Genomic DNA, 25,335 nt, shown 5'->3' with positions numbered 1-25,335 from the left:
AGAATGCATTGCCTTGTTTTCCCAGGGATAATCCTACCTGTCTGTTGTGTAAGTACAAAAGCAGAAATGTGATTTATATTGAAAGAGAAAGAGACTGCTGAAAAATCCTGCTTCCAAATGCACTGCAATATTCATTTGAAAACTGAGATAAAAAAGCAGGAGGAATAAACTCTGACCTAGGGAGAGACGGTAGGAAATCTATTTCTTAGGTTCTCATTTACATGTAAGCCACTTTTATCTGGCTACTGCAATTCAAATTCAGTTTCACTCTGATAAAACCTTCAATTCTGTTTCAATAAAGGAGCTTTGAAAGTCTGGGGAAAATGGCAATTTCTGTATGCTGTAGCTGCCAATGAATGCCTTTCCTTTTTCCAGCATCTTATTATTATTCTCAGCTAAAATGTATACACAGGTACATGTACATTCACTTTCTTTCAGAGAACATTTTATATGATTCATTTAAAAGTAATTCAGGATCATTGGGGGGTTTATTTCAAAAAGAGGTATATCAGATGTAGACTCCATGTTAAAAGCCAAGGAGCCTTGTGAGACACCAGACATACCTGCCATTACTGGTTTAGTCCTGGCTGACACGTTTGTCTCTACTGGGATTTTCTCACCTCTTGGTTTGTTAAATAAGGTATTCATGGTCAATTAATGGAGAAAATGCTGACTGGGCACAGAAGGATTTGGGGGTTGTCCTGGTTTCGGCTGCAATAGAGTCAATTTTCTTCCTGAAGAAAATTAAACCACGACAGGGGTAAAGGATGGACTACAAAAGGAATGATACAGTAAGGTTGTACCATTGAGGAAGCAATGTCTCTGAGCTGTATTAAAGGACTGTTGTCTGCAGGACACCAGCAGTTATTCACCGTTACTCACATCAACTGCCCTGTAACCTAAGTACTAGCATGAGAGACAAATCTGAGCTAAGTCAAAAATAGTAAAACAAGAAGTCTGGAAATTATGACAATGTGATAAAAGTTGAGGACAATAACAGATGGGATACGAATCTTCCTATATATAAAAGTTTACCTTAATAAAAGGTGGTAGTGAAAAGTTGCCCATTTCCTTGGGGATGGGAATACAGATAAAAGCAAATTAAGTAATCTTAAGCAGAATTAGATTTCCAAAAATTAGAAAACATTTTGCAATGATTAAGCTGGTTCAGGACCTGAACAGGTAACTGAGGCACTCTGTGGACTCCTCATCACTGGATTTTTTACTGAAGTCAGAGACAAACTAGGAGTATTTATGATGATGCAGTGCAGGAGATGTAAGAGATACTGTCACGTAACTTCCTATCCCCTATTTCTAGGATTAATTTTGTTTCGTCAAAAGCCTCTGAGGAGGATAAACTCAGAAGGTGCTTTAAGATATCTTGCAATTTAAGAACATAAACATTATATCAGTAAGCTCTGGTATCTAAAAGTCCAACAGACAACTTTGTGTAGAAGAAATGCTGTGTAAATCAGTTTTTCCATCTGGGATTCTGAATACATGCTGGGTGTTTTATGCCTCAATTATATTTGAAAATGGATCGTTCTGATATTTTATGGTGTTCCAGTGTCATTGTTTCCTATGATGGAACTGTGCCTCCCACTCACTCCATGCTAAGGGAGATAATGGTTGCAAAACTTGTCTCCAAGGTCTATTGCAGCCTTCTTGCTGGATAAGAACCTGTTTGAAACCACTAAATAATGCAGGTATCCTAACTTTGTGAAAAGGTTGCTATGCCTATCTGTGATGTGGAAAATTGCAGAATCCCTAGTTAGGGTAGCCCATCTGGAAATAGTCCTCCAATGGCGGCTTTCTGACATGACCCCACTAAAAGAAGTTCTAAGAATTAAAGAAAGTATCGGTGAGCAAATACTCTGTCAGGAGGAGTATGCAGATGCAGTAAGTGAGAATGGCATTTTCTTGTGTCTGTCTTACTTTCAGAGGTGTTGACTTTTCCCATGGGAGGGAGTATCTGAAGTACTGAGTGTGGCTGTTTGTGAAACATCGCAGTGCAGACGTAGTGTTGGCTACATGTTCATGAAGGGAATGTTCCAGCTGATGCAGGAGCCACATGGCCTTTCCTGTTTGCTGCTGCCGAGGAGAATAGCACAAGGAGGGCCTTCAGAGCTCTTGCCGGCCCTGCTAATCAGCAGCCACATACCTACATCCAAGGAAATTTAATTAATGTAAAACCACCTTCATCTTAACTCTGAAATACACTGTGTTATGGTTCTGGCACAGGTGAGTATCTAGTCTCCAGGATGTTAAATTCTATTCTTGAATACTACTGGACCTACCAAGCCAAAAATATTGTCTTAGTAGAGTGGGCTTAAACTTTAAGGAGCTTACTGTGTTATGTCATTCAACTACACTAGAGTCAGGAAAAGACAGTGAATAGCAAAGGTTATATTAACATATAATGCAGGGAGGTAACCTACAGGCAATTGTCAAATGTAATAAAATGCACAGACTTTAAATGCAGCTGCATCAAAACTCTTGCCCAGTCAATCCAGACCATGGCTGTTGAACTGGGTGACTGCTTATTGCATGAGGTAAATAAAGGACACTGCACTCATGCTGGCCAGTTGTGCTCACCAACAACCAATTTCCTACGTGATTTTGTTCATTTTTTGCTATATCAGCCCTAAACTCGGTCTTAACACACTAGGATGAAAAAATAAAGCAAGGCTTAAGCCCCACCCTAGAAAGTTTGCAATCTAAATGGACAAGAGAAAAGAAGCATTAGAATCATAGAATCATAGAATCATTAAGGTTGGAAAAGACCTCTAAGATCATCAAGTCCAACCGTCAAACCAACACCACCATGTCCACTAAACCAGGTCCCTAAGTGCCTCATCTACACATCTTTTAAATACCTCCAGGGATGGGGACTCAACCACTTCCCTGGGCAGCCTGTTCCAATGTTTAACCACTCTTTCAGTAAAGAAATTTTTCCTCATGTCCAATCGAAACCTCCCCTGGTGCAACTTGAGGCCATTTCCTCTCGTCCTATCGCTAGTCACTTGGGAGAAGAGACCAACACCCACCTCGCTACAACCTCCTTTCAGGGAGTTGTAGAGAGCGATGAGGTCTCCCCTCAGCCTCCTTTTCTCCAGGCTAAACAACCCCAGTTCCCTCAGCCGCTCCTCATAAGACTTGTTCTCCAGACCCCTCACCAGCCTCGTTGCCCTTCTCTGGACACGCTCCAGCACCTCGACGTCCTTCTTGTAGTGAGGGGCCCAAAACTGAACACAGTATTCGAGGTGCGGCCTCACCAGTGCTGAGTACAGGGGCACGATCACTTCCCTACTCCTGCTGGCCACACTGTTTCTGATACAGGCCAGGATGCCATTGGCCTTCTTGGCCACCTGGGCACACTGCCGGCTCATGTTCAGCCGGCTGTCAACCAACACCCCCAGGTCCTTTTCCGCCAGGCAGCTTTCCAGCCACTCTTCCCCAAGCCTGTAGTGCTGCATGGGGTTGTTGTGGCCGAAGTGCAGGACCCGGCACTTGGCCTTGTTGAACCTCATACAGTTGGCCTGGGCCCATCGATCCAGCCTGTCCAGGTCCCTCTGCAGAGCCTTCCTACCCTCGAGCAGATCAACACTCCCGCCCAACTTGGTGTTGTCTGCAAACTTACTGAGGGTGCACTTGATCCCCTCATCCAGATCATTGATAAAGATATTGAACAAGACCGGCCCCAAAACTGAGCCCTGGGGAACACCGCTCGTGACCGGCCGCCAACTGGATGTAACTCCATTCACCACAACTCTCTGGGCCCGGCCGTCCAGCCAGTTTTTGACCCAGCGCAGAGTCCACCTGTCTAAGCCGTGAGCCGCCAGCTTCTCGAGGAGAATGCTGTGGGAGACGGTGTCAAAGGCCTTACTGAAGTCCAGGTAGACCACATCCCCAGCCTTTCCCTCACCCACTAGGTGGGTCACCTGGCCATAGAAGGAGATCAGGTTGGTCAAGCAGGACCTGCCTCTCATGGATCTGTGCTGGCTGGGCCTGATGCCCTGGTTGTCCTGCTCATGCCTTGTGAGTGCCCTCAAGATGAACCACTCCATAATGGGGACAGCCTGCTCCTGCGCCTTTAAGACTTCCTTCTTGAAGATTGTCCAGCCTTCCTGGACCCCTTTGCCCTTCAGGACTGTCTCCCAAGGGACTCTCTCAACCAGCGTCCTGAACAGGCCAAAGTCCACCCTCTGGAAGTCCACGGTTGCGGTTTTGCTGCTCCCCCTCCTTACTTCACCAAGAATGGAGAATTCTACCATTTCATGGTTGCTAAGCCCAAGACGGCCTCCGACCACCACATCTCCCACCAGTCCTTCTCTGTAGCAGGTCGTTGACTGCTTCCTCTTGGGTTGTGGGGGGTTCATCCTGCTCGCCGTCCCTGTCTTCCAGCTCAGGGGGCCGAGTACCCTGAGGATAACTGGTCTGCCTGTTAAAGACTGAGGCAAAGAAGGCATTGAGTACCTCAGCCTTTTCCTCATCCTCGGTGACAATGTTCCCCCCCGCATCCAATAAAGGATGGAGATTCTCCTTGGCTCTCTTCTTGTCATTAATATATTGGTAAAAACATTTTTTGTTGTCTCTAACGACAGCGGCCAGATTGCATTCTAGCTGGGCTTTTGCCTTTCTCATTTCCTCTCTGCACGACCTAACGAGATCCCTGTACTCTTCTTGAGTCGCCTGCCCCTTCTTCCACAAGCGGTAAACTCTCCTTTTTTTCCTGAGTCCCAGCAAAAGCTCCCCGTTCAGCCAGGCCGGTCGTCTTCCCCACCCGTTCTTCTTACAGCGTACAGGGACAGCCTGCTCCTGCGCCTTTAAGACTTCCTTCTTGAAGATTGTCCAGCCTTCCTGGACCCCTTTGCCCTTCAGGACTGTCTCCCAAGGGACTCTCTCAACTAGCGTCCTGAACAGGCCAAAGTCCACCCTCTGGAAGTCCATGGTTGCGGTTTTGCTGGCCCCCCTCCTTACTTCACCAAGAATGGAGAATTCTATCATTTCATGGTCGCTAAGCCCAAGACGGCCTCTGACCACCACATCTCCCACCAGTCCTTCTCTGTTTGTAAACAGCAGGTCGAGCGAGGCACCTCCCCTGGTAGGCTCACTTACCAGCTGTGTCAGGAAGTCTGTCCACACACTCCAGGAACCTCCTAGACTGCTTCCTCTCTGCCGTGTTGTATTTCCAGCAGATGTCTGGGAAGTTGAAGTCCCCCACGAGAACAAGGGCTAGCGATTGAGAGACTTCTGCCAGCCGCCTGTAGAATGCTTCATCCGCCCCTTCATCCTGGTTGGGTGGTCTATAACAGACTCCCAGCAGGATATCTGCCTCGTTGGCCTTCCCCCTCATCCTTACCCATAAACACTCAACCGTATCATCATCACAATTGTTGAGCTCTAGACAATCGCAACACTCCCTAACTTACAGGACCATCCCACCGCCTCTCCTTCCTCGCCTGTCCCTTCTGAAGAGTCTATAGCCATCCATTGCAGCACTCCAATCGTGAGAGTCACCCCACCATGTTTCTGTGATGGCAACTAAGTCATATCTCTCCCGCTGCACAATGGCTTCCAGCTCCTCCTGTTTGCCGCCCATGCTGCGTGCATTGGTGTAGATGCACTTGAGCTGGGCTATCGATTTCGCCCCCAGCATCAGCATGCCACCCCTGGTCTCATCTCTAGTGAGCCTGGTTTCATCCCCTTCCCCCTTCAAACCTAGTTTAAAGCCCTCTCGATGTGCCCCGCCAATTCATGAGCGATGATCCTTTTCCCCCTGTGAGATAGCTGGACTCCATCTGTCACCAGCAGGCCCGGTGCTGTGTAAACCTCCCCAGCACCATTGAATACCTTCCCTAAATGAGGAAGAGTGTGTCAGGGGGTTGGGGGCTCCTTGGGGGCTGGGAGCGCTGGTGGCTCCCTGGGGCAGCAGGGAAGGGCTAAGCAGCCTGCAGCCGGCTGCATCCCAGGGCAGGAGTGCACCCCAGGCCTAATGGAGGGGCTCGCAGGGATTGAACGCAGTCAGGCAATGAATCAGTGGCACAGGGAAGAAATAACTCAATGTTTCCTACTTGTCATACCACTGCCTTGAAGACAAGGTGTTCTTTAATCCTGCTTCCCAAAAGATACAGAAGGAAACCTGATACAGAAGGAAACCTGAACTGGCCCCCACCTGACCCACAGAGAGACTTCAGTCCTGGTCCAGCTCTTACACCAGGGTGGGCAGGACAAACATCTTTGCCTACCTTTTTCTCCCCTGAAGAAGCTCTACATCTCCCAAAGGCATGGTGGAAAATAAATCTCTTGGCTGCCATCTAAGCCTGGCCTAGGCTATGGCTCACTATAAATGTCTACAAATACATCTTCAACAAAAAAAATGGTTATTTTGTTATCCTGAAGTATCCAGAAAGATAAGAAGTGTAACTATACTAATGGTATGTTGAGAAAACAACCATTTGCCAGGCTGGTGGTACCGAGCAATTAAGGAGGGCACGCAAGCCATGGACAAGACTCATTTCTGCATGTGGCAAATTGCTCCAGTGTGCGTATGGCAGGATAACAGAAAACGAAACAAAGGAAAAAAATTGAAATAGTTATGCTGGAAGAAGTGCCCAGCATCATAAAGCAGGTGTGATTTATAGTTCAGCACCTCGATTAGCTGTGTCCTCTGAGGAGAGACTCTGGCCAGGACCAGGGGAGCGGCAGAGTACAGGGGTGAAGTGCTGCAGCCAGGCAGAGGGGAGGAAGGTGTTCATCAATGTCCTGCTCGCAGAAAGTCCAACTGTGCCAACGCTGTACTCTGTCATGCGGTTTCCTACTTCGGGAATGAAAAATGGCCTAATTCATGCCTACAGTCATGTTGTGGGGCCCTTAATAAAACTAGTGCACATGACTAGGTCAGAATAGGTGAACTAAAAGTCTGTTTTCTGACTTTCATGAAACTATGAGTTAGAAGATTGCATGGCTAAAGCCAGGGAACCTCCTTATCTAATTCTTTCAAAAGCATATAGGCTTCATGCATTTCCACAGAGCAAGAAGACAAAGAAAAGTTTTTTCATAACATCTGATTCAGCAAGGCATATACTCACATGCATGTGAGCAACCCCAACAAACTCAGCTATGGAGACAAAAATGCAGCAATGAGACTATTCATATGCTTTACATTAAACATTTGCTTAAGTACCTTATGGCTTAACATACTTCTCGTGCAGAAATGAAACCAGTGCATTTCCTTGACTGTTAAGCACTGTTGATTAATACTAAAATTGCAAATTATTAACCAAGGCTAAGTGAACTGAATGCAAGGGAATGGAAACATGAAGAGTTCTGGCAGATCAGGGAAAAAAACAACACGGAGAGGCTGGAAGCACTCTGCTTTTTGTGTGTTTTTGTGGAGCAAAACTAACTGCAGCATATTGGGATTCATTTTGCAAAGACTTGATCACTTGTAGTTTTTCTCTGATATTGCCATAAGGCCTTTTTAGTAACATTTTTGTGAAGTCAAAGCATTGGCTAGAAAAAAGAGAAGTATGTACTACAGTTGCTTTTAAAAAAATGAATTAAGGATTCTGCTGTTGTAACAAATGTGTCGTAAGACTGTGCTTAGATCTATAAGAATGAACTCTCCCTGCCTAATTTTCCCCTTTCAATACAGTGAAAGGGGAATACAAAAAAGGACACCCAATGTAGTATTAACAAACCCTGTACTTTTAACAAGCCATCCCATGATACCAAATTACAGCTTTTATATATTAAATTTTCCAATGGCCATATCTTCCCTGTTATGGTGTAAGCATCTCCAACGCCATCTCCTGAAATGTAGGCTTTGCTACTTTTAAAAAAGACTTCAACGCGCAGCTATTCCAATGAACCATAATATGTTCATAGTAACACCCAATCCCTTACTTTCTTAACATCAAACCAGTTAGATCTCAAGGAAAATTAGTTGTGAATTTCTGTTTTCATAAAGGTTTTTTTACGGGAAGGAATAAATGAAAAAATCAGATGTTTCTTTGTAAACAAGCTTGTACCAATGACTGCATGCAACTGTTTTCCAGAAAACAAGAGGAAATAAAGAACAAGGGATGATTTATTTGTTCAAGACTTCCACGTTTACCTCTAACACTGAAGTTTTCCTTCTGGCATTTTTCTCAAGGCCATGTAACTAGACTTGCTGTGGCAATGTCTGCTGATCCTTTTTCTGCCTCTTTTTTGCTGACTTTTGACAAAACAGGGCCTCCTTGCTGTCTGTATCTACATTGAAGTGATCATTACTGCTTGTGTTTGGAGTAAAGATCCTGGTTGTTCCAGCTAACTGGTTCCAGAGCTGCCTCCTACAAATACCAATGTGAGGTCTGGCAGGACGTCATTGTACATTGTACATTGTACATGGTTTAGTGGGTGGTGGTGTTGGGTCGATGGTTGGACTCGATGATCTTAGAGGTCTTTTCCAACCTCAATGATTCTATGATTCTATGATTCTATGATTGAGTTCAAAAGCACAAAAATTTTGGCTGTCTACTATTTTCTGTACTTAATTGTTACATATGTTTCTCCATGAGCAATTATTTATAACTGAATTAGTGTAGAGTAGTGACTTCAACTAACCACACTTCTTCAGTAATTCTCTGTATTGACTATGTGAGAATTCTTATTAGAAGTGTGAAAAAAAAATTGAATTAATTATATTAGCTTCACAATAAAAAGCAATACAAACAGAAATAGAAGAGTATAGAACTACATCATCAATGTACAGTTTCCAGTTGTTTACAAAACCTAAAGCGCAGCCCTTTCCCCCAGAAACAGCAAAACCTGAAACAGTGGCTGCCGGAAGGCAGAGACTAAACATCCACACATATAAGTATACCCTACTGTACAGAGGTTAGAATGATTTAGGAGGTTGCTGATAACCTGTGTAATAAGAAATTAATGAAACTTTTCTTTCAAAATTCCTAACATTGCAGTTAACATGGAATTCTGTTTTCAACCCAGCTGAAGTTTAGTAGTTTATAAACCACTTAAATTGTTTTTCACTGGTAATTCCTGAGAAAATTTGATAGTCTGCCAAAATAATAACATAACATTACTATTCCAAGGCAAGGACAACACTGCACCTGCAATACTAATCGGTAGTCTGCTGGGAACTGGCATGTACCAAAAAAATTGTACTGGCTTCAGGGGAATAGAGGATAGCAAGCTGGGCTTCCTTTTCACCATTACCATATATTCAAAAGAAGGCTCCACAATCCTATTTCTGCCTTCTTTGGGATCTCAACTTAAACAGTTACTACACAGCACTGCTGTCAATATGTGACACAAAGATCCATCCCGTCCCATCCAGGAAAAAGCCTTCATGCTGCTAGATCATGGAATTAGTAATCTTGGTTAAAAGGCAGAGTTTATTGCAGAAGTTTAAGGTTTTAAGTCCTGATAATGAAATACAAGTAAAGCGTTGATTAAATGCTTCAGGTAGATTGCCCATTCTTTTCTTTTTTTTTTTTTAAATAGGGAAATTATGTACCAAGCCACTGCATTCACAGAAAATAAAGTACTCAGAAATTACGAAGTACTGGTCTTAGAGTTTTAAAATATGTTTAATTTTTCCCTTTGTGATTACAGTATATGAAATCATACTTAAAAATTGATTATAGCTTATTTTGTCCACTGATCCAGCACGGGGCATTTTGAGAACAACTGTAACCCTGGCAGTTTCTAATTTTCAGTTTGCAGCCTGCATTTTAATATTTTTGTTCCATAATTACTTCATCTGTTTCAAGAAAGCCAGTCTAAACACTGTTGTATTTCTAAATGAGCTGGGCCAGTCCCATTAATTTGTTCAGGTTGCTGCTTCAGAAAAATTTCCACGTGGCTTTTTGTGTTGCAGGGAGACCTTCTAGGCTCACCTCTTTTCCCATTGTCTTGCAATTCTCTCAGAAAACCGTATTTTGCAACTTCAAAGCAAAAAAAAAAAAAAAAAAAGCCTTCCAAAGAACTATTTTATCAAAGAAACCCCGTACATCCCAGGAAAGCTCACTTCCTCACTTGCAAAGCATCAGGTGGTTGTAGCTGTCTCTGGATCTGAACACTTTTTGTTCCTCTTATGTGACTTATTCTGCATAAGTGGTAGCAAAATCCACAGAAAAAGATATTTATCTTCCTTTAGGCACACCTCTTTTGCTCCACTACTGTCATCCTTACAAAAATATACTTAGTAAATGGCTAGCAATGATACATAGTATAGAGCTGATGATACTTGATTTCTGTATTCAGTAATTCCCCTTCAAGAGGAGCAATCAGTTCACTCACTGGAGCCATTACAGAAGCAGTTGTCATTCATACTGCCTATAGAATTAAATTCAACACTAGTTCCTAAGGTTTCTCCTACAATGTGGTATGATTCAGACTGATGGTGTCTTCCATAACTTTTGTTTTCTACTTGGTAGTTATAAAATTCATTCGGTTATCGGTCTTCTGTTGATTGACATACTGGGGAGTCATCTGTCCGTGGAATACCAGATCTCCCAAAGCAATTTCTTGTCAGCTGCTTTCCACATGGGAGGTCCAATACCCAACGAAGTCAGAGGCAAACCTGGAAAACATGACTAAGAAGACATACCTTTTTCTAATTCCACTGGTAACATTTGACCAGACTCCTCATTGTTGGTTGGATCACATCACGTTTTTTCTTATTAAGGATTCTGTAAAGTCTGGAGTCTTCTACAGATATCTCTTGTTTACACTTTCAGTGGATTTCTGGAAAAAAAAAATCTGCTGTCTTAGGGGGAATTGTTGCTGCTATTCATTCCTTCACTGTCTTCAGCGATGTTGCATGAAATATGATGTACCCAAAAGTGGCTAGGGTGAAAACTGCTCATTTTTCTTGAGCTTCGTGGCACTGCATAACCTTTTCAGCATAACTGTGCAAAGCAGTTTCTTTGTGGCTGGCAGCATCATGATCCCATACACTTTTAACAGTCTTCTCTATTTCATAAATACACACAAGTTCACTTTTTTTCTGGTCCTTCTCCCCTGCTCAGTTGAATCATAACAGCAAATTTTCTTCGTCATTGTTTCTGAAGAGATCTGCAGTTAATTTTTCCTAGACTGCTGTCTTATGAATCTTTATAGCATCTGTTTTGAGTTCCCCAATGATCATTTCTACATCAATAATATCAAGTTCCTCCATCTTGTCAGCTATATCAAAGTTGCCTATTGTTCCAGTGGGAAACCTCTTTGATATATAATGCTTGACACATCTTTTCATTTGCTTATAAGAAATGATTAGAATATTTTCATGTCTGTTTTTTATTGGCCCTGAAGGGCTCCAACTAAAATAATTTATAACCCTCTTTGTGATTGACATAACTTCTGTACATCTTTTTAATGTCTGCCACTTTCACTCCCCAGATTTAAGTACAGGCATAAGCATAGGTATATGCTTATTTGACTGATTTAATAGCCATTTTAGGCATTTACTAAGATATACTTGTGTTTCTATTTTTTACCACTTCTTCTTATGTCTTGATAGCCTCTTACCCAATATCTCTGAAGAGATTCAGCTTTGATCATTTGCCTTTGGTGATGACATCCCACATGGCTTCATCAGTCTGTTCTTGCTGTTCTAGAAAAACCCTAATATGCTCTCCACCAGACAGGCATAGGGACCGCTGAGCTTCTCCAAGCTTTTTAATAACATCATCATTTTTGTATCTTCCTCTATGTTATGATAGTTAAAATGCCATTTTTACTGGAGAGAGGTTGTAAGACTGTGATGTTTCTGATTGCTTTCTTTGCAAATTATTTCTTTGTTTTCATTGGTGGCATTGTTGCTCACTACCCATACCTGCTCTGCTTTTCTCTTTCATTCCTCCTGAAAGGAGGAATAAAACACGGTCTCTCTGTTTCTCCATTATACCATCTGGTGATACCAAAACTGCTTTATAAATCTTTATGTGGAGATATACATTACTACCACAGGATGATCTTGCCAATGAAGGTACACAGGCCATTTTCCACCATCTTCATGTGAACCATTTCTAGACATGCCACTACTGCGGAGTCTGCAGCAGTCTGTCTCTGTGTGTGCACTCATTTCATACAGGCCAAGGAGGATGTCACACTGACTTCCCGAAGTCCACTGGGATGCTGTATTTTTCTTTTTCTTCTTCATGTTATGCTTGAATGGTCTCAGTTTACTGTGGCTTTTCACCATGATCAGCTCAGCTCTGCTCTTTCTACTGGATAGATCATCATTTCTCAAGCCTGATGCAGTCTGCTCCTGACCATCTGGCCTCACTTATTTTTCCAGTTTTCCTATGACTTTTTCTGACTTTTTTCAGCCTGTGGAATCAAATGTACCTTCCATAATTCCATACACAAGAAAAAGGGACCCTTCAGCAGAATATTTTTCAAAATATGGGCTGCTTTCACAGGCAAGTTTTGACTCTCATCTGTCAAGCACACGGATTGTACAGCATCTGTGGCTCTAAAAATCTGACATTCAGATGGACCAAATTTCTTCTCTGACCTTAGAGCTTCATAGAGATTTCAGACTAGGTACTAGAAGGAAAGAGGTGACTTCATGCATACCTTTTGGGTTCATTGTCAGCTTATGATTACCAGCTGAAAGTTCATTACTGTAATTTCAAGCACACAGAAGGAGTCTGCTTCTTAGCTGAACAGTCAAACTTTCCAACAGAGATAGAGAAAAGTGAGTTTCTGAATGAACTTCCAGGCATTCTGCTATATTTTTCAAAGCTTTCTGGATTGATGAGTGCTGTGTGAGTAATCAGGTGCTGTTTGAATATCCACAAGCGATAATATGACTTTTGTAGTTCTGAACTCAGCACTCTCAGAATATATGCCTCAGTGAGCAGTTATTTGATTTTAACTTTACTATTTGATCTAGTCATCATTGATGTCTGCTGTAAGAATGACTGGTTGCAACCAAAGGGACACTTAGATAATTTTATTAGAATTGTCTAAGGTTAAATATGTAAATATACCATTTAGGTAGCTAATCAAAAATCTTCCTGTGAAGTTTGTATTAAAGTCTTTTCAGAAAAGTTAATAAACATACAGATGAATTCTTGCCTTGCACATAAAAGTGGCCCTGATACTTCAGGCAGAGAGTAGGATTTGTAAGTGGCAAAATTATGTTATCATAATGCCTAGCAGTAATATTCTTTTGGCAGATGTAGGAGACGTAAGTGGTGATGTGAAAAAAAGTAAATGGAAAGCTGTGTAGGTTAGTGAAGATCAACAAAAATTGTGGAAAACTCTAGAATGACCTAGAAAAGCAGCATTTATTATGCAAAGAAGACTAAGGGCAGTGCAAGAACATGTTGGATTTTAATATGTGGCCACATCTTGTATGCAGATCCTTTATCCTCTCTTAACTCTATGCAGTTTCTTCTGGGTTTTCAATTACTTTTAACCTTTTAAGAAAAACATCATGTCATTATGGACAACACAATTAAGAAGTGTACTTATTGTGCAGTGGTGGTCAGAAGAGTTAATTAGATGTTAGGCCGCATTAAGAATGAGATGAAGAATAAATAGGAAAAGATAACGTATTCTTTTATGTATGCTGATATTCCAAACTCACCTTGAATACTGAATTCACTTTACATTGTACTATCTCAAAAAGAAGAGGATGTAAAAAATGTAACTGTCCAAAAAAAAGAGCAATGAAAGGAATTCATTAGCATTATGAACAAGTGAGGTAATTGCATCAGAAGGGAGCAAAAAGTCCAGGGCTATTTTAAATGGAAAGATGTTGAAGATGCAGTAGAGATATAGCTAGAGGAGATATAGTGGATTCATACAGAGAAAACACGATAGCAGGGAGACTGAATGGGTGATGCCATTTGTACCTTCTTCTAATAGCAGAACAAAGGATCTGTATAACTGCTTTCTGTGATTAAACAGTAGCTTCATAATGTTTAAAAGAAAATGCTTTCCCTTTCTGTAGTGAAAAATTAACTTGTGGAACACAATGATGCAAGAAATTGAGTAAATAGCTTAGTGTGATGCAAGGATGGATCGCAGTGCCAAGAGGGAATAAGAAAAGGCTATGCAATCACACAGAATAAAATAAAACAACAGAGGTCATCAGTCCTAGTGCTGCCAACCATAAGCCATTCATGTACCAGCATTTGTTTTGTTCATTATTACTACAGCTGTGCTTTAAGGGAACAGTATCACACCATCGGTAAGATCATGATAGGAGATTAAAAACTACCTCTCAAACAGTATCCTGAGATGTGACTGTCAGTGTGTTCCCACATGTCATCTCCTAAATTTCTACCAGTGGAGACCACTAACCTGAAACCACCACAGACTCCCTGACTGTGCTCATGCTGGAATGTATTCTTTGCCCATCTTCCCCATGCTCCTCACAGGGGATATTGCATTTGGGACTATCCAGGCAAATTACTGCACTGGCTCTGTAGTATTGATTTATTGATTGCATTTAAGGGTTGTAGCATAGGACCTTTAATAATTTCCATAGTATCATAACACACTGCCTGTGATTGTCACTTATTCCTTCTCAACAGAGAAATTTGCACAGTGTGCAAGTATGACCTTGCTCTGGGTACTAAAAAGGCAAGAAAATCACCAGTGTGTAGCTCAGAAATACTGTCTCCTGAAGGAATAAAACAAATCCACAGCCAGAGGAACAGTCATATTACACCTGAGATTCAATTCTGGCCTTTCCTTTCAGCAGCAGGCTGCAAAGCAGAGCTGCGCACTGCTCCTGAGAGGCTTCACCCTGCACAACGCTGAGTGCTCTGCCTGGAGCCCAGCCAAGCCATTAGCCTGATGGCTGGGCTGCCCTACTGCACCCAAGTGGACTCCTTATGTGCGGTCGCTAAGCTTGTGCTGTGCTGGGTTGCAATCGGTTGCCTGCTCTGTTTGGGATCAAGTTTCTGGAGAGCTCAGGGAGGGATTTTTTGAGCTCTCAGGAGTCTAACAATTTCATGCTTTGTCTTGGACTGATTCCCTGCTAGATGGTGTAACAAGTCCCTGGGCTGAGGCAAAGGGAAGAGCAGATGTCACCTCCCCACTCCCCTGTGTAGGTCTCTTTGGTGGAAGCTGGTCCCACCAGGGGCCCAAAGAGCCCCACCACCAACACTCCCCCTCCCCTAGCACAGAGGCTGCAAAGGTTCCTGTTTTTCAGCCAAATTACACGTAAGAAAGGGTCCTTGCACGGTCACATTAACATCAGGGACAAAGTATTCACTTCGTAAGGGTGCCCACAATATGAATGAGTGTATGTAGGAGGAGATTCGTAACACTGACTTGAACGCAGAGGGTGTAATTCAGGGGTTATTGGTTGCTATGGAGTTCAACTGAAGTGGAAAGTAACAGCAAAAAAACCTTATAAAACTGGTATATAGACAAACCTCAAGCAGAAACATAACACGGGGAATATTTTTATATCTTTAAGAAAGCCCCTGAGAGGCAATTTTTGCATGATAAAAGAATAAACCGATGCAGTTTCTTTCTGCAGGCTGGTACATTTCCCCTTCACTGGCAATGGCAAAGGCTTCCAGCTCACTCCAAGCAGGAGTTCAAAGCCAGCCAGATATCTGTGGGTGATTGGCCTCCATTCAGTTACAAGCTAAGCAGTGGATTTTTGATGTTGTTAAATACAGGTCAGGTCTCAGCTTAGTCTACTCTATTCTTTGTATCCAGTGCACTGTTGGACGAACTGTTTCCAAAGAAAAAAATCAGTACACTTATCTATCCAGTCTGTTATCCTGGATGTAAATTTACTTTGGAATTTTATTTATAGACTCACACAGATGCTGTGGGAAAAACTTGCTATCTTTTCATTACAAAACAGGAACGATGCCTGTCTGAAGCTGACATACTGGAGCAGCCTAAGATAGCTACACTGGATGTGACAGAAGAATAATTTGGAGCTATGACATTAACTTAATGCAACCTGTGTCTTACTCAGTAGGAGTTTTATCTGCATATATTCTGGTTCTACAGAGAAATAAAAAAAATCTGTAACTTAACTTCGGCATGGCAAAGAAAGGGTTGGTACCCCACAAAATAAGAACAAATCTCAGATTGTTGTGTAAGAATTTCTCCAGTTTGCATGCTGGTGAATTATCCATATTTTTGCAGCTAACGAGTTTAAATGACTTTGAACTGTTCTACGAAGAAAGTTACCCACGGCTGGTCAAAATATTTGTTGTGAACATTTACTGTGAATGCAACCCATTTTCTCTGTGAATCGTAGACAAGCCTTGCTAATTTCTGTGCACATATGCAGTATTCAGACCTCAGACAGATGAGACAAACAAACCCTTTTCAGCGCATGAGTCAGCTGTGAGCTCCTCTGTTCAACTGTTCATCTTCTCTGGTGCAGGATTAGTCAAGTAAGTCACCATGTTTATTCACGATTCTTCATTTTGCAGTTATTCTTCCTGGTTGTTCTTCAGCCAAGGACTGCCCAGCATTGTGCAGGGTTCATATGAGGGGCCTTTCCTCACCAAAAGGTCATAAAATGTGAAGATCAGGTCTTGCAGTGGTTGGATTGACTGCCACTTCCCTCTGATGTCAGAGAGGCAGGGCAGCTACTCATGGTCATGAGTTTGAATCAAGACATGAATCCCTAAGGACTATATGTCAGTAATTTCCAGTGCTTTTTTCAGCAGAGGTAAGTTTAAAATTTCTAAAATAAATACATGCATTAAAAAACCCCAGATGTTTTCTAAGAACACATTATCGGAAGTTGGGGCTTTCTTATCCATACTTCATGAGCAGAAAGGAGAATTTAATCTGCTGAAATAAATGACTTCGTATGATTTATGAGCACCTGTTCAAAACTCAATGACTGGATTCCAAGGGCTTTTCCATGAACACCGTACCTTGGCTGCGTGTGGGAGCAATTCAAAATGCTCCTTCCTGGGTTCTCCCTCCTCCAGCAACATCGATCTGCTTGTTGTTCATGTCCCCCTTTCTAAGCCTTTCCTTACAGCTTCTTCAGCTTCGATTAGCTCAAATAATTTGCAGCAACCTGAGCATGTTTTTCTCGTCCTTCTTCTTTACACTTCCTTTTCTGCACATTACTCCCAGTGGGAATCCTCCTTGCAGGGCAGTGCCAGCTCTCCCCCCACTAGAAGCTAAGCATGCATTTTTGCCCTCCGTTGGTGATTTACTGTGTGGGGAGGGAACAAAGCGAGATGTGGTCTCTTACCCGATTTGTATCTATGCCATGTTTGCAGCTTGCTAAATGCTATTCAGCGTTGGCCATAGCTTTTTTTGTGAGGTGTACTATACTGTCTTCTCTTCTTAGTTGTTCAAACAGACTCAGTGAAACCAGTTTTATATTGCTTAGTCTTTTGTTAGCTTATGTTAAATATGATGGTGTTGCAAGTTCACTTTGTTACATTTAAAAGGTTGTAAATTCATTGATTTGTTATCCTGAGCTGTTTTTTTAACAAGTAAAGAAATCCCTTTTATCTGCATCTGCATTTAACTAAGTCACCTTTCAAGTATTACAGGAGAGAGGCTTTTACAGCATACTAACTGAGGGATGTTAAGCTGAGCTGTCTGCAACTGCCAAGATAACGACACTGGTCCAAACTTTGTTAGCCTGCTGTCTTGTGGGACAGTCAGGATTTTTAGTGACGGTTTGTTTTTGCTTACTACCAGACAATCTTAATGGCTTCAGCTGCCAGTACTTCTGCATGTTCATACTTTTAACTGAGTAATCTAATTAATTTCACTAGCATGCCTAAAACAGAGCCTGTGCTTAGCTGTTCAGAGACAGTAATGTCAAAAGCCTTTACTGATGCTATCTTCTCCAAAACGTATCACTTTCTTGCAGCGTGACTTATTTGACCCTTTATTTTCCAACAGTCCCTCAGCTTTATTATCCATGTATCTCTTCAAAATGACTGGTGGCAGAGACATGCAAATAGATCATTTAATTTCCCTGCAATGTCTTTATCTCCTTTAATTGTTCCCATTGCACCCTGGTACTCCACTGAGCCTTTTGATTCTCTCACAGCCTGCTTACACCTCTTATAATTAAGTAATTTCTTCTTATTTATTTTCATGTTACGCCTTTGGCTAATCTCTCCACCAAATCCCTCAGCTAAACCATCTTCATTTTTGTTTTACATTATTGTTCCTTACCACTAGCTTCTGTTGGGCTAACTTCCCATTTTCCAAAGGATATTTGAAGAGCCTCTTTTGTGGTACCTTTCCATTCAGCCAAGGCAGATAGGCTCTCTCTCTCCCTCCTCCTTTTTGTCTTTCTGGGGCTTGTGCAAATCTTTTGTAACTCATTAGTGGCTCACTTCAGTGGGCTCCATGCCGAATACTTACAGCACCTTACACATTTCCCTTTGTGCAATAGTAATTTATTTCACTTTTTTTTTTTTTTTTTTTTTTTTTTTTTGTGAGAGGGTTGAACTGGTGGGGAGGGGGGTTGGAGGAGGAAAGGGAACATTAAGCAAAGGAACAAAAGAGATGGACTAATAGAAAGTGGTTCTGTGTTCATGCATAGAAAATTATTTGGATGCAAATCAGTCACACAGCTGACTGATTTGTCTCAAAGCCTCAAGATTAGGGAGCAGAGGGCTTCAGCCTCAAGTGGCACTCTGTCTGATTTCTATCCAGACCCTGCATTCACAAAACAGCGTGCCTGCAAAGAGCCCACCTGGAGGACTTGTGTGCTGCTTTCATGTCTCCTCGTACTCATCTGAAAAACACCTTTGTGTTCACTTTGAGTTATTTCCTACACCATGTCTTAAAACTGCAAATACGTAGAGGGGGGAGGTATCTGGGCAGGGGAGAGCCAGATTAGTTACACACTAAGAAAAGTGGGTGCCGTGTCTCCCAGGCAAATAACTTCTACTGAAAGTACAGGGAAGTACAGGTGAGTAATTGCTTGATAACCTGTTAATTTGGATTAGGAATTTAAGATTGGAATTCCTCAGCATAGAGTCCGAGAGGAAGATTTTGCACTCAGTCAAATGAAATATTTCATTGTGATTTAGAGTTTAAGTGGATTACAGAAAATACCTTGTATGCACCATTTCCATACAGCCCCATTGAAATCATTACACCACCTTTAAAAGCGTCAGAGGTAGCAGGATCATGAATATGAGTTTAAATGTTCTATTAAGAAAACTTCTTCTCACAAATGAAGGGATGAAACCTGTTCTGATCACAGTGTGACCCTGTTTTCACACCTTCATAAAACAAGTATTCAGTTCACTTTAAGATTTGCAAATGTGGGGTTAAATCGAGCTCTGGATTAGTCCGTCTTCCCCAATCTAGCCAGAAAGCCCATCCATGGATGATAATATCATTCTGTATCTACTCAACAAGAGAGTAGAGAAGGCTGGCATGTGTGTGAGGACACTTTTGGAGCCACTGCGCACCTCTGGGAGCTTCCATGGGGCAGTTCTTGTGGAAGGCTGACCTCCTTGAATAGGGATGCTGGGGTAGAGTAGTGTAGGATATATGAAGTAGATACGGTCTAGAGTTGCAATCGCTTTTTTCATCACGGAAAATCTAGTAATTTGATGCTGCTGCTTGAAAGCCATCACCCATTTCAGCTGAGCAGTGGGTAGTATATTCATATCACAGTTTTCTGAAATAAATTTAGACTAAAAAGAAATGTCAATTGCCAATCCAATAGGTATTCCTTCACCTTATGTTGCTAAGGAAAGTACTCCTTCAGTTTGTCTGTTTAGCACAGCTTCCCCATACAATTTGAAAAGGTCAAGGTTGTCCTGTTGCTGCAAATGAGGAAGGGGTGGTCCGGTACCCAGCAGTAATACAGTTAAATATCTTTAAGCTCTATGTATTGCAAGTTGCCTCAGCAATTATACTTCAGAGAAGCTTCTAACTTTTGCAGAAAGACACAGTTCAGGAACAGCTTTTTCAAGGGATCATGTCTTCAGAGAAGGAATGTACATTTTCACTCATAACCTGCTGAGAGAAAAGAGAAAGAATAAGAAAACACTTCACCATTTACTTCTTATAGAAATTTATCATGTGTTGCTGCCATTCAGGGGTAGAGGTCTTGATGGTAGAGAAGTTTGTTTTGACTGCACATAGGTTTTTTCTCACAGGCAGAATTTGAAACAACGCTCTTGTAGGCTTAGATGGCTTGTTTTAAATTAAAGAAAACAGCAGAAAAGGATTAAATGAAAATCTCTGTGGGAGAACATGGTGTAAGCCTTCTCTGTAACAAACCTCAGGCCTCATCAAAATTTGAGAATTATGCAGAAGTAAAGCAGACTGCAATAGCAGTATGTTACAATTTCATTTTACAGAAGGTTAAGATGTACCTTTTGAAGCTTTCTTTGCTTGTTGCTCTCTAAAAGAATCTGTTGTTTGTAAATCATCTTAATGGGAAGGACAGGTGACAAGAGGGCCTGATTCAGCTTACTCAGGTGTAAATATGGATAAAAGTTATTAAAGAGTCCAACTCTCGCTTTTGCAAAATGCATGAGATGGAAGTAGAGAGCAGCCCAGGCTTCCCAGTACGGACTTTCACATTAAAGAAAACACGTCAACATTTTCTTCTCTGTCACTTGCTATCTCCTTCAGGGCCTCCATGGTTTCTAATTATTCTCCCAGAGCTGAAGGAAGCCTTGCAGCCAGCCTATTGGTAGCTGTTAATTAATAAAGAGTTCCCATTTTGAGTGGATGCAGCTATTTTCCATGTTGCATTTGGTTTGCAGAAATAAGGCAACAGTCAAACTTTATTGTGCAAAGCCTGGGATCATTCCCTCCACTCAAGCAGGAAGCCAGGGAGCCTATTTGTAACCATACCATTTATATTAATATCAGACTGATTTATTTCCTTTTCTGCTTTTCCTCTTTATAATAGAAAGAAAAGAAGGGCGGGGGGGGGGGGGGGGGGGGGGGGAATTGAACAAAAAAACTGGTAACGTATATCCAAAGGAGCAGGGATTTAAATTAATAGCCTGAATCCATTTCATTTCACCACAGATAAATATTTTCCCAAAGTAGCTTAGCTAAAATCTATTGTAAGGAATGCCAGAAGAATGGAAAAGATTTAATTCAGGGTTTATTTTATCCACCAGTGAGCAGGACTTATCACATCAAGCAGAGGAATGTGAGTTTCAGAGTGGGAGCACTTTAGTGACACCTCTGAAACAACTCTCTTTTCAGAAGAATTTTACCAGAATAAATCCCCGTCCCTTGCTCATGTCCCATCCACAGCAAAGCTGAGTATCTTGAGTTTTGAAGATAACTGCAACCATTGACTTTTTTTTTTCTGCTTTGACTTTAGGAACTCCTTCATAGATATCCTTCGGGCTATCCTACTGTCCTTGGAAGTGCTCATCGAAGATCAGGAACTTCAGATAAATGGCTTCATTCTAATTATAGACTGGAGCAACTTCTCCTTCAAGCAAGCCTCCAAGCTTACGCCATCGATCCTCAAACTGGCCATTGAAGGGTTACAGGTAGGTAGAGAGTAATACATGTACCCGCAACTTTTATTGCTGCAGCCAGTGATTTTTGCCTCAGCAGGCACTGGGCAGGGTGAAGGGTAGTGGGAGAAAATAATCCAGAACGCTTTAGTGTCCCATCTACTCGCAGCATAGATTGATTTTCAGACATTTAATTTTGACTGTCTTTCACTTTTATTTAAGCTGTAAATCAACGTAACCAGTATGTGTGTTACTTACTGCAGCATTAGATGGACAGTTAGAGATTTGAGGTTTAATCCATCAGAGAATTCAGGGGGATTAAAAACCAGCAGCGTCTGCCTTCTGGAGTGTGCAGTCCACATGCAAGCACATCTGTATGCAGAGGGAGGGTGGCAAGAGAAGAGAGCAGCTCCCTCAGCAGATGGAAGTGTGCTGTTGTGTTCACGCGGATGCATTTGTGTCGGAGGGAAATGAGGAAGAAGGAGGACAGGCTCCCTGTTGTGTCCTCATTCTGACTGTCTTCATTTGTCACACAGGATCCTGTTACATTATGGTTCAGACTGTTCAGGGGCTGCGCATCCACTTGGTGCTTGCAAATAAATAGGAGCAAGCTAAAACCATATGCTGTTACGGGGTTAGGTGGAAAGTGAGGACAAAGCAGCTAGGGACTGATGGGGCAACCTGAGGATGAGGTTAAGCTGTGGTGCTCTGAGAGGACTTCAGTCCTTTCCACTAGAGTCTGAGCCCATCACTGCTGTTAGACCTGAGATGGATTTTTAGGTTTGAAGTAGTCTGCACAACCTTATTAATTGTGGGCATTTGACAGAATCCAGGGACTATTTAGGTTGGAAGGACCTCTAGAGATCACCTTGTCCAACCCCCTGCACAAAGCAGAGCTGATTTAATCTTAGACCAGGTTGCTCAAGGACCACATGTTTCATGTAGCTCCATATTTAAAAGGAAAGATTTTATAAGTCACTGGTTTTCCATTTTATTTTTAGTACTTTTCAGGTGTCCTGCAGTCATAAATACCTCAGGAATAACCTTCCCTGGTGTGTGTGTATCTTAATTTTAACTCATATACTAGAAAGAACAATTTGTTCAACTGATTTTTTTGACTAACAAATTGTCTACAATTAGATCATGATTATTTCTACTTTATGTTATTATTCAAAAATGAGGTAGAAAAATCTGCCAGCAGGTTTAAGCCTGTGTTCCCCTTTGTGGGGAATTTTCATCTATTCTAACAAATTAGGAAGTCAAGCTGCGCAATTAGTCCCTAGGACAATACCTTATCTTCTCCTGCTGATACTATCACTTCATCTGCCTTCCTTCACAGAATAACATTCTGTGGTTCAAAAAAACCCCTCCAGTCAGAGGGAAGAGAAAGCCAAGTGACATTCATAAGGAAATCAAATTCCAGCAAGGTGTCCTTGTGCATGTCCAAATTTTGCACTTCCAACTCTCCAGTAAGAGGCCAGTCCAGCCTTCATCCCATCTGATTTCTGGCCACAGCACTGCCAAGTTTTCTGCTTACTGTGTGGGAATGAGGGGACATGTCCACCTTATGGCAGCTCCAGCTTTGAGCGGTGGACCAACCTGATCTCCTTCTATGACCAGGTGACCCGCCTAGTGGATGAGGGAAAGGCTGGGGATGTGGTCTGCCTGGACTTCAGTAAGGCCTTTGACACCGTCTCCCACAGCATTCTCCTAGAGAAGCTGGCGGCTCACGGCTTAGACAGGTGGACTCTGCACTGGGTCAAAAACTGGCTGGACGGCCGGGCCCAGAGACTTGTGGTGAATGGAGTTACATCCAGTTGGCGGCCGGTCACGAGCGGTGTTCCCCAGGGCTCAGTTTTGGGGCCGGTCTTGTTCAATACCTTTATCAATGATCTCGATGAGGGGACTGAGTGCACGCTCAGTAAGTTTGCAGATGACACCAAGTTGGGTGGGAGTGTTGATCTGCTGGAGGGTAGGAAGGCTCTGCAGAGGGACCTGGACAGGCTGGATCGATGGGCCGAGGCCAACTGTATGAGGTTCAACAAGACCAAGTGCCGGGTCCTGCACTTTGGCCACAACAACCCCATGCAGCGCTACAGGCTTGGGGAAGAGTGGCTGGAAAGCTGCCTGGCGGAAAAGGACCTGGAGGTGCTGGTTGACAGCCGGCTGAACATGAGCCGGCAGTGTGCCCAGGTGGCCAAGGAGGCCAATGGAATCCTGGCCTGTGTCAGAAATAGTGTGGGCAGCAGGAGTAGGGAAGTAATCATGCCCCTGTACTCAGCACTGGTGAGGCCGCACCTCGAATACTGTGTTCAGTTCACTACAAGAAGGACATCGAGGTGCTGGAGCATGTCCAGAGAAGGGCAACGAGGCTGGTGAGGGGTCTGGAGAACAAGTGTTATGAGGAGCGGCTGAGGGAACTGGGGTTGTTTAGCCTGGAGAAGAAGAGGCTGAGGGGAGACCTCATCGCTCTCTACAACTCCCTGAAAGGAGGTTGTAGCGAGGTGGGTGTCGGTCTCTTCTCCCAAGTAACAAGCGATAGGACGAGAGGAAATGGCCTCAAGTTGCGCCAGGGGAGGTTTAGATTGGATGTAAGGAAAAATTTCTTTACTGAAAGAGTGGTTAAACATTGGAACAGGCTGCCCAGGGAAGTGGTTGAGTCACCATCCCTGGAAGTATTTAAAAGACGTGTAGATGCGGCGCTTAGGGACCTGGTTTAGTGGGCATGGTGGTGTTGGTTTGACGGTTGGACTTGATGATCTTAGAGGTCTTTTCCAACCTTAATGATTCTATGATTCCATGATTCTATGAAAAGAAAGTTATTCCTTTTGAAGCCAGTTTCCCCTACTGTGCTTGTTCACAGGCTCTTCTTTGCCATCTCCGTTACCTGGAGGGAGCCCCCAGTATATTTGCAGTTGTTGGCAACAATACTTTTCTGGAAGTACCAAAGCCTGGAAGTACCAAAGCTGATCTTATGATGGTGTCATTAGCCTGACATCCTGTGCTGGGCAATTTAAGGAGGCTGCCTTTCTTGTTGGTGGGTGGGCATTTCATTTCGCATTTAAAGTCACGTTACTGTCATCTTCTCCACGATAAGTAGAAATATAACTGCCTCTAAAAAGTATAAATTGGGATAATATGTCCCAGACTTTTCTAACCAATGGTGGGCTTGACGAGTTGTAGGAGTTGTGAATGCTGCACTCTAATTTACCAGAAGATTCTGAAGAAGCAAGTAATTCATGCTTATAAAGCACATATTTAGCAAGCAATGTTGGTAAGGTTTTTTTAGGGGTGGGGTTTTTTTGGCTCTCGTTGCTGTTGAAGTACCTTCATTAAGACTTTGTTCTATTATTATTTTAAAAGAACTACTGTTATCCTAATGTAAAATTTATGTAAAATGTAATTGAAATGCAGGCAAGACCTACATACAGAAAAAGAGGAGTCACAATATGAGTTGCATTGGAGGTCACTGAAAGTGAAAAAGTCAGGTTCTACTCTCATGAGATGATGATGTCTGGAAAAAATCGAGATTGTTTTAGTTCCTTGTTATTTCTCACAGCTAAGGCTTGTGCATGTACAGATGCTCAGACAGGCAGATTACATGGCTATCCCAGTCCTCCTTTCTAAGAAGAGATTTTGGGTCATATTAAGTCCTATCCTTTTTAGACTATGTAACTCTAATGAAGTGGATGGAAGGAAAATAATTCTCTCTTACAATTTCTGGTGGGGTTGAACCCATATGTTCACGTGTTGGTGTCTGAGCCAAGAACTTCTAGCCTTTCTGTCTGTAACAGTAATTCTAATGCCATAGCTGAACCATTTTCCCATAGCTTTGTTAAGCTCTCATCTGATTCCGTATCTCAGACCATCGCTTTCTGAAATATAGAGCTGT

General features: G+C 42.4%; 1 protein-coding gene across 1 annotated transcript in view; it reads left to right on the top strand.

The window, feature by feature from the left end:
* Positions 1-25,335, top strand: part of CLVS1 (clavesin 1) — a 112,504-nt gene that overhangs the window by 19,834 nt on the left and 67,335 nt on the right. Inside the window, exon 3 of the mRNA XM_076329655.1 lies at positions 21,302-21,476. Within this exon, the coding sequence (XP_076185770.1) occupies positions 21,302-21,476 (175 nt within the window). The remainder of the gene's footprint in view (positions 1-21,301; positions 21,477-25,335) is intronic.

Source organism: Aptenodytes patagonicus, chromosome 2, assembly GCF_965638725.1.
Source record: "Aptenodytes patagonicus chromosome 2, bAptPat1.pri.cur, whole genome shotgun sequence".
NCBI classification, from domain to species: Eukaryota; Metazoa; Chordata; class Aves; order Sphenisciformes; family Spheniscidae; genus Aptenodytes; species Aptenodytes patagonicus.
This window is presented reverse-complemented; position numbering and strand designations above follow the sequence as displayed.